This window comes from Rhea americana, unplaced genomic scaffold, assembly GCF_003343005.1.
Source record: "Rhea americana isolate MKP2758 unplaced genomic scaffold, rheAme1 scaffold_331, whole genome shotgun sequence".
Taxonomy (NCBI): Eukaryota; Metazoa; Chordata; class Aves; order Rheiformes; family Rheidae; genus Rhea; species Rhea americana.
In genome coordinates, this window is record NW_028186459.1 from 251,512 (window position 1) to 261,477 (window position 9,966).

Genomic DNA, 9,966 nt, shown 5'->3' on the forward strand with positions numbered 1-9,966 from the left:
GCTAAAGCATCACCCACGTTTTCAGGGCTGTAGCAACAGCCAGATGGAGCCAGCTGGCCAGCATACCCAAAGAGGTGCTTTGAGCCAGGACTGTTTGCTAACCACCTCCAGCCTGGTTTGAAACGTGTAATGTGGACAAAACCATCCCTTCTAGCCAGCGGAGGTGGGCAAACGGCACTGCTTAGATCTCTGCCAGCAAACACCTGCACGCAGCAGTCCCAGACTTGCCACAACTACAGTCGGACCCACCAGCCCCTACCGGTGCCGCTGCCGTACCTGTGCTGCTGGCACAGAGACAGGCTTTGCCTTTCCTACCTGTTAATACGTGCTCACAACTAACGCGTCTGCACCTATTAGCTCTTTTCCCTGCGATAAGCAGGGATACATAATGTAACACAGCTGCAGAGTCCATCCAGCCAATCGGTTTTGCATCATTTAAGGACTTCAAATAATTTACACAGACAGTACGCAGCATTCTGCTGTTGGAGCTCACTGTCACATCGCTTCTGAGCTGCGCTCCAAGCAGCCTTCCAGGGCATGGCCCGCTCTGCTCGGCCGTTGTCACTACCAACCCGTAAGCGATGGCACCGTGGACCAACAGTGGCCACGGGAAACACAAGGAGGATGATCTGGAGGCTGATACAGTTTTCTACCAAGCAGCAATGAACCTCTCTTCCGTTTATCTGCATTTTCTGCAGCTGGAGGAAAGAAGCGTCTAACAGTACTGAACTGCACACAGGCAAGGAAGGCACCGGGAACCGCACGGGTGCTGCTCGCAGCTGCAGCCGTGCCCGAGCGGCTCTGCAACTCCCAGCTCTGGCCTGCAGCAGATGCAGCTCTCCTCTCTCACCCCAAGATCTTAGGGGCTGTTGCTTGTGCCTCTACTGCCTCTACTCCCCTTGAAGGGAGTACAAGCATGCTCCCAGGGAAAGCACCTCCTTTCTACTACAGGGCTCTTCCAGACAGGGCCACGAAGGGCAGAGCAGCTTCMTATCCTGTTCTGGGAACAAACGCACAGCTCAGTTTTGCCAGAGACTTCCAGACCACCCCGTCAAAGACAGGGCTCGGGGTACGTCTGCCCCGGTAGACCGTGCCTGCGCTGGGAAGCCACACACGTTCACTCAGGCCTGTGGAGCCTGAGGAAGGACACAGTGAATCTAGTCCCAGTTATAACTGCAGATGGCCAGAAATACATTCAAAATATTAAAAATGCTATTTAAAAACACACTTTTCTAAAATAATTAAATACATTCCCTAAGGCACCTGGCAGTAACAGGAGTCATTCCCAGGCTGCTCTAATTTGCACCCTGCTTCCCACAGCACTCCAAAGCACAGCCAAAACGCCACAATGCTCCAACTGCTTCTGCTGTAACAAATGCTCAGTACACCCACTGCTGCCATGTAACAGCTGCAGAAGATAAAAAGGTTATGAAAAGCCACAGGCCTCAAACCTCCAACTGCAACAGTAAGAATCACATTGTATTGCCACAAGGAAGCACTCAATAAACATCACTAGATAAGATCACAGGCAAGAAGCAAGGGTTACTCAGAAACTTCCCGACTGCCAGAAGAACTGATTACTCAGTCAAGACTTCTGGACACAAGCTCCTGACAATATTTTTTCACAAAAGCTTCAACAGGGATGCAAAGGGTCAGGCACTCAGCAGCTTCACCTCCAGCATCAGCACAGACTAAGCCTGCCTAAGCCCAGGCCTGTCGTTACTTGTTCAGATCATTGCTATGTGGGTTTGAACTGCTCTGCTAATGAGGCTCTAAAGACGCATTTTGATTTGGAGGTCAAGCACTAATTAAAATGCAAACCATGTCTTTCCYGCTCTGAGTGCTCACACCAATGTGATTTCAACAAGGGTTGCAAACAGAAGAGTCACCCTGAATGCGTGCTGCTCCTGTGAAGAGGTGGTTTATGAAAGGGCGTGTAGTTCCACCTACAAGATCTAAACAGGCATCTCTGCACTCCAGCAGACTCTATTTGCCTGATCASCGTGTGCTAACTGGTGATGACTGTATTCTCACAACGCTTCACACTCGGCAGCGTGCAACATCTCAAACACTCACTGCGCTGGCTATTGTGGTCGGTCCTGACTCCAGATCCCCCCGACTGCTGCACACACAACAGTTCCTGGCACTGGGTCTTTCCAGAGAGTCACTCAGCACAGCAGCMGGGCCCCCTCTCGGGCAGTTCCCCATCTACCACGACGGCAGCTATGGGACGCACTCCAGCAGCGGCAGCGTCTGACACGCGGGGCAGCCGGCGCGGGCACCTGCTGCTCTGAAGAAGCTCCCTTGCAGACCGCTCAGCCACAAGGAGTGGGCAGCATTCAAGTTCCTGCGCAGAGCAGCTGCTGCTTTAGTGCTGTCTGGAAACAGACTTGCTCCTCGCATTTCCTCCCTGCTGCGTACGCCGCGCTGAGCAGGGCAGCGCTGCCCAGCTGCTCTGGAGCAGGTGAAACACTAGTGCGGCTGAAGGCAGAGGCCAGCCGGAGCAGAGGGCTGCCTGCCTCCACGGCCCCGCGTGACCCGAGAGCCGGCATGGATGTGATGGGGCACCAGCTCCATAGATCGGACAGCTCTTCCCCAAAACTGCTGAACCTCTCTGAGGTCTCTGTGTTACTGGCAGCTGGAATCATACGCATTTTCATGTGGTTTAGGCTCATAAAAGGGACAAAACATTGGTCTGCACCCCTTTGCCATTTGTGAAAGAGGCAACCAGATACAATCACTCCTCAAAGTCACCTTTTAAGCTCTCATTAAAAATTATTGACAAATCTACCCACAGCTGAGCAAGTCCATGCCACACAGGACATCCACAGTACTTCAGCCCCAAAGGCAGCTGTCACACTGGCATTAAAGAAACCTGGATACAGCAGTGAAGCTATGGCCTGCTGCAACCCCACAGTGCTCTTGCCTGGGCTGTATCTCTGAGCCACTCTGACCCAGAGGAGCTGGCAACCTTGTGCTTTCCTTCAGGCACCCACCACCCTGAATAAACAGCAAGAACAATATTGCAGTGCTCTTCAACAGAGGACAAGGCACCTCAGCTCAGCACAGAGCCATCCTGTGACAGGAAGGCCCGGGGTGAGAGGGCCAGTTTGGAGGCAGCTCTGTCCTGTGCCTTCCTCTTTGCCTCAGGCTGTAAGATGCTTGCTTCGGCCCTGTGCGCTAAGGAGAACGAAGACAGGTCACAGCTGTCTGCAACCACCTCTTGGCTTTGCAGCGTGCCTGTCTTAGGCCTGACCRTCTGCACAGACGTGGCGGTGTGAGAACTTAGGTCCTGCATGAATCAGGCTCAGGGCAGCATTACCACGTGCCTGCTGCAGCATCACACGAGCAGGAGGAGGGAAATGCAGCCTGGATTGCACACAGGTCTGGTCCCTGCCTGCAGCACTGGCACATCCCCACCTCCAAGGCTCAGCTGAGCGCTGCCCGCGGCCCTGCAGGGCAGGGAGCACCAGGGGCTGGGCAGCACTGCCGTGCAGATCCGCCTCGCTGGCCACTCGCGCTGCACTGGCACTGCTCAGCGGAGACACATGCTGCCGGGCTCATCTCGCTGCACAGCCTGTGCTTGCTCGGTCCAATCAGCACAGCATAAATAATAACGCTAGGAACAGTAATCCCCTTTCYCGTCTTAATCCCATCTGACCCAGGCTCTTAAAGCATTTTGCACACAGGAATTAAGTCTTCCACGAGTTGCATGAGAGGATCTTTGCTGCCAAATTTCTCTGGTCAGACAAGGGTATTTCACTTCTGGTGCTGACTCGCACCTCTGCTGCCTGTTCAGACACTTCAGACTTAACAGAAGAGGGAGTGTCATGCAGTGGTGACCTATGCCTTGCGTTCTGTAGCCACCAGGGATCAAACGACCTCCATCCTCCCAYGGAACAGCTATCTGGAGACCTGGCTAGAGCACATGCAGTTAAATGGCACCCTTTGGTTTCACAGAAAGCACTGAGCTGTTCYCCAGTGAGGAGCAGTTTTCTCACACCCCAGTCCCCTCCACCCCTGCATCCACCCGGGTTTGCTCTGTGCTGGCGCATTCCAGAAGTGCTGACAGTGCCCAAATGCTGACATAACCATGGTGACATTAACTGCTACCACGTATATCACCGTAACAGCTACAGTGGCCTGCAGACACCAGAAGCCAGAGGAAAGAATTGATTTATAGCGCCTGCATTTCCTGCAAAGGAACAAGGTCACCAGCCACTTCACCCATGCCTGACACACAGCTCCTCCTCTTCATGCYGGTGGCACAATAAAGCTGTCACAGGCAGGGCCATTGAACACCAACAGCTTGGAGTGAGCCAAAAATAGAGGCACCAGCTGAGATGCTGATATGTTGCCCAAGTTCTCTGCCCACCAAGGCTGCTATCAAAGGCCATGCCACGTTGCGCCGGAGACAGGAGCCACGACTGAGGCTCTGAGGCACCCAAAGAGTAGAGGGCAAAGCCAGCCCCATTCAAGCAAGGTCGCTCTGCCTCACGGCATTGCCTCGGCTTCTCAAAGACCACGGGCTCCCGCCGGCAGCACGGGGACAGCGGCCCTTCCCGGCTGCGAGGGCATCACACGGGTCTGCGGCTGTTTCAGAGCCTCCGAGGGAAGAGAGAAACCCCTGCACCAGAGAGAGATTCAGCAGGCAGCTGGGCGCAGCTCCCAAGAGCCTGCTGGCCCCGGCTGCTGCCCCGCTCACCCAGTTCCCATGCATCCAAGCAGTTCCCATGGCTCTGCTTGCTCTGGCCRGCTCCATCCACAGCGTGGCAGGACTGTGAGACTCTGTGTTGTGCCTGCTCCAGTATGGAGGTCAGGAGCACTGTTGCACCTTGGTTATTGATGGTGCAAGATTAGCTTATCTGAACAGGGAAATACATCACTGGAAAAACTGGAAACATTTGGAAAGTGGATGGCAGTGTGAGAGTGATGAATGAGTGGTGGAGGAGCTTGGCAAAGATCAATGAATAGCTGATGAGCTGAGGAACGGAGCGGGGGGAGCAGCAAACTCACTATGCAAATGCAGAAAGCAGCAGAATCAGCAGGGAAATTGCTCACTAAGGTGAGATGTTACAGTGAGTGCCTGAAGAGCCTTCATATCCATACCACAAGTGAGGGAGGAGACAGGCCTTGGGAGACAGCTAGTTCTGTTTCCACCTAGTATCGCCGCAAAGTGGGTTTTTTGGAGTGCAGATGTCCCCACCCACCACCTGACAGCTGACACAAGAACCCATCTCCTGCGCCCTGCTCCATCTCCTCCACCAACTCACACCTCACGCTCAAAAMCCTGCCTATCAGCATGGCAAGGACAGTCCTGGAGGGGACAGGGTCCAAGCAGGCAGACAAAAAGGAAGTGATCTCTCTTTTCTTTCTCTCTGTCCTCCAGACAGGAGGCCTCTGCAGCACAGGACATGTGATTTGGAAAGACAAAATAAGAGCAAAGGCTCAGGAAAGGGAAATACTCAAAGACCCTTCACACATATGCTTTGCAAAGAGCAGTAATTCACACAGCCTGGTACTTCTGGGCTTTACAGCAAAGCTCCACAGACAGGCTGTTTCTATAAAGACATCATTTGGGGGTCAGCTCTGTGCGTATTCCAGTCCATTAGCAGTGACTGAGACAGCTGCTCGTGAGCAGTAGAGACACGTAACAATTCCATGACACTCAGACTGGGAAAAACCGCGCCAGCATGGACTCTGCGTGCACCATGCACAGGCAGGACAGCAGCCTCTCCATCCTGCTCTCCCTGGAGCCGATCACCCCGCAAGCAGGCGGCGCGGCACAAGAGCAGCCCTGCGCACCACTCCGAGCACGGCCGGCGCAGCGCTCGCTCATTAGTGCGTTCAAGCGAGGGAACAGCCAGCCTGTGCAGATGCCTCCTCGAACGCTCCCTGCGGTGGCCGAGCACTATCTAGTGGTCAGAGATGAGGGCTCTGGAGGCTGGGCCATGTCAGAAGCCAAAAGCGGTGGGTTTAGGCCAGCTCACGGAGCTGCTATGACAAACCCATGTGGACACATGTATCAGATGAAGCCAGTGGGAGGGTCGTTTAGGAGAAGGGTTATCTCCAGCAATGCAGCGGTGAAAAGTGCCCTGGTTCAGTATTTGGGAGCTTGTATTTCTGGGCCTTCTGCAACACAGGGTAGCAGGACAACTGCCACACAGATGGACTCAGGGGTGGGACTCAAAAAAAACCAACCAAACAAAAATAATCCCACAGCCCCTTACAATACTGTTAGAACACCAAATTACAAGGCAAATGAGGAGACTTGATGGGGCAACATCACCATTTAACCTTGTTAAATGTGATCATTAGTCTTGAATATCCTAACTTGCACATCATGTGCCCTCTGCTCATTGCTTTCTAAATATTTTGTGGATAGATCTTTCTACCCTGCCTTTAGCTCCTTCACCTGCCAGTTCATAAATTAAATGTCACAGGCAGTATCCAAAGGCACAGAGGGAGAAGAGTGACAGCAAATTCTTTGGTCTGCAGATTTACATCCAGTGCCCTTGTCCCTGGCACCAGACACAGAACAGAAAGCTTTTCCTACCTCCCTGGAGCATCCAACCCTCTGCAGTCTGACCTCTCCAAGCAGTCTGCAGGTAGCTATTTGAAAGAAAATGACAGCAGCTACTTGTGCGATGATGGGCTGAACAGAGCAATTTAAAACTGTCCATCTAAAAGCAGTCAGATTTAGCCCTACTGTTTCCCGCTCTGCAGCTGGTTCTTAGTAACTCTAGTTTGCTCAGATGCAAGGATCTGCCAACTGGAAGGTCAAATGCACAGTTATGTCCTTTGCATAAGCAAATAAAAGAAATGACTCCAGAAAACCAAAAAGAAAGAACACCTCACAACCAATGTCCTGAGCAAGCTGGCTCAGCAGGGCACACTCACTGCCCCCACAACAGGCAGGTCTGAAATTAGATTAAAAAGCATCTGCATTTCAAGTAGATGAGAGCAAGTCAGAGGGACAGGGGGAAATGAAGTGTACCAAGTCACTGAAGAAGCCCAGACAGATGCGTGCTCATGAACATACACAGGCACACAAAACCCCAAGCATGAATCAGGCCTCCAAAACTATAACACTGGCCTTAAACAGATTTGAAAAATAAATGGTGGAAGAAGGCAGCATTTATTTGTCTTATAGTTTCTAAGCCATTAAAGTACTCTTGCCCCATGGTTTCCAACCTCTCCCTGCAATCAGTATATATAAGCTAACTAAATAAATAAATCCAGAAACTGGAGAGTTGAGACTGGATGTCCCTCTCCAGACCTTTGAGTACAGCATTTGTGTGCCATTTACACACAGACATGAAGTATTTCGAGAGCAAAGCCCATGCATGCAGAGTTCAGACTCCAGCAGCACTTGTGCCCCACGCTCACATGAGACAGAGGGCAAAGACGAAGTTCTGCATTTTACAGAGTAACTGCTTGTCTGAGCAGGGGGAAGTTTCCTGCTAGTCTGACAAAACTGGCTCTGGGCTGTTCACAGCAGTCACATAACGGTGATGCACGAAAGGCAGTGGGGAGTGGGACCGAAGTAACTGCTTCAAACAAAACGGTGCTGGTGTACCGGCAAGGCAGAAGCAGGCCTCACCCCCAAATCAGGGTTGGTCTACGACCAACAGAGAGAAGTCAGGCACAAACCAGAGATTTCTTTGGGAGCAAGTTCAGCTCTACAGTCGTGATCTGCAGACAAGCAGTTGGCAATAATAAAAGGAAGTACAGTGGTTCGCTGAATTGCCTCGAGAGGTCACTGTTGTAGGAGGATCAAGCAGCAAATACTGGGGCTGCATTTTTAAATGTCTTTGGCAAACTTTTGTGGCACTAGTTTCAGCAATTTTAGAGGCCACAACATACCCAGAACAACAGAGCAGCACACAGGATCACAGCAGAGCTAGCTAAGCATTTTCCCTGCTGCAGTGCCAGAACAAGACACAGTTCCCACACCCCTTGCCACTGGCTGTCCTACCAAAACCAGGCTGCAAACCAGGACCCAGCACACACTGCAGACAAGGAGCGGGCCACAGGGGCACAAGCTGTCGCAGCCACCCTTGCCAGGCACAGTTCCCTGAGACTGCAGGTCTGTAACATGTCAGGAGACAGCAAAGCCTGTAGAGAAGAAGAATCAGCGAGTAGGAATTGCTAGAGGGATGTGTGAGAGAGAAAGCACATACACCACACCGGCGTATGGCCAGGAAACAAAACGTCCCAGCACAGATAAGACCACACCAGTGTTCTGCAAGAGCGTGTCGGATGGAGGGCGACAACCATGTCCAGGTTAACACCACTACACAACACACTAGCCATGGCCAGTTTGTTCTAGATGACGCTTCAGTGTTTAAAACATGAGGCTGTGCCTTGGAGTCCCACGAACTGTATGTGGGAGACCTGCTGGTGTTGTAAAAACCCCTTGTGGGCACGCACAGCATGCCACAGCTTAGTGGACATGATCACTGCTTTATTTTTCCTTTTTTTTTTTTTTTTAATAACATGCAGTTCCCAGACTATATATCCAGTCCTACAGTTAAATCTTGTGCCCATCTAACCGAGCCAAAAACACACAAAGTTCTGAAAAAGCAAACTCCGAGCAGTTTCTACAGCTCACTAATGCTTACTCCTACTCTCCCCAAAGAGTACGAGTCTGCATGGGTGGCTGTTGTGAGCAAACTGCCAAGAGGTTCCAGCACCATGGGGTGGCACCAGCCTCAGCTAAGCAAAATAACGGCAGCTGTAAATCTGCTAGGGAGCCACGAAAGCCTGTTCCTGATTTGCAGGCAATTTGTTCCCCCGACAGGTTTATCTCATTACCAAGTTTCCATTTAGCAGGAGTTTTATCGCCTGTAACATTTGTGCATAACAGATTCACCCAATTAAAATGTTATTCCCTTTAACAGCTCAGATAGTCACATTTCAATGTTTGCTGGAGTGCTTTCGTTTCCTTGAATAAGTTTAATCCTTCATCAGCCATTCGCTTCAAGTGTTTCACTCGGGAACCAAGCGCAGACAGAAGCCAGTATCTATCCCCTGCATTTGGCAGTCTCTTGTCTTTACCTCCCAGCCCAAACCGCAACATGATCAGTCAAAACCAAGCATTTGTTGTAGCAAGGAGCTGAGCGTCGTTACCCACTTCAGCTTGTTTGAGCCCCCACAGAATCACCCACCAGCCCCAGTGCCACAGGCATTCTTCGGGCACTGGTCACCACATCACCCACCGGCCAAAATCCACATCAGAGGAGCCTTAGTCTTGTCAAGCGGACAACGACAAGCTCTGCGTGCTCTGAGGGAATTGCACTTCTGGTGGTTGCAGGTGGCAGTTTAACTGGAACCCACRTAATCAATGACTGTTTAATAATTCACAAACCTTATTCCTGACACAGTAAGAGCCTGCAGTACATTTCCCCAAACCATCACCTGCAGCTCCCGGGACTAGTCTGCCTGCCCACCACACAGCTGCAGTGTGACCAGAGCTGGCCGTGGGGCATCGATCAGCCCTCCGTGGACGTGCCAGGGCAGGAGCTGGCACCAGCGCACTGCTGAGCGACCCAAAGTCCTTGCAGCGCTACCCAAACGGAGACCACGGCCGGTGTGGGCAGCCAGCACCTTCCCAGGAAGCACAGGCACCTCTGGCTAACACAGGTCAAGGCGGCACGCTCGCAGCGCATTGCAGCAGCCCACTGGGGCATCTAACGTGGGAGGATGCTGCTGCGGGAGAGCAGCCGTGGCTGGCAGAGCCCAAGCACGAGGATCTTGGAAAGGAGGTAAGGACAACCAGGACAGGTCACTGCAGCACAAGACAGCGGACCCATCCCAGGGACACCTGCGTATCTGGGTACACCTGCATGGGGACACCCGTGCAGGCGTGGACACCCGCCCGTCCAGGGACGCCCGCCCGGCCCAGGGACACCCGTGCAGCTGCGGACACCCGCCCGGCCCAGGGACACCCGTGCAGCTGCAGAC

General features: G+C 52.4%; 1 protein-coding gene across 1 annotated transcript in view; it reads left to right on the forward strand.

Annotated features, from left to right (window-relative positions):
- Nucleotides 1-5,693: 5,693 nt before the first annotated feature.
- MANEAL (mannosidase endo-alpha like) overlaps nt 5,694-9,966 on the forward strand; it is a 9,587-nt gene continuing 5,314 nt past the window's right edge. The window contains exon 1 of the mRNA XM_085311105.1: nt 5,694-5,970. Within this exon, the coding sequence (XP_085167231.1) occupies nt 5,694-5,970 (277 nt within the window). The remainder of the gene's footprint in view (nt 5,971-9,966) is intronic.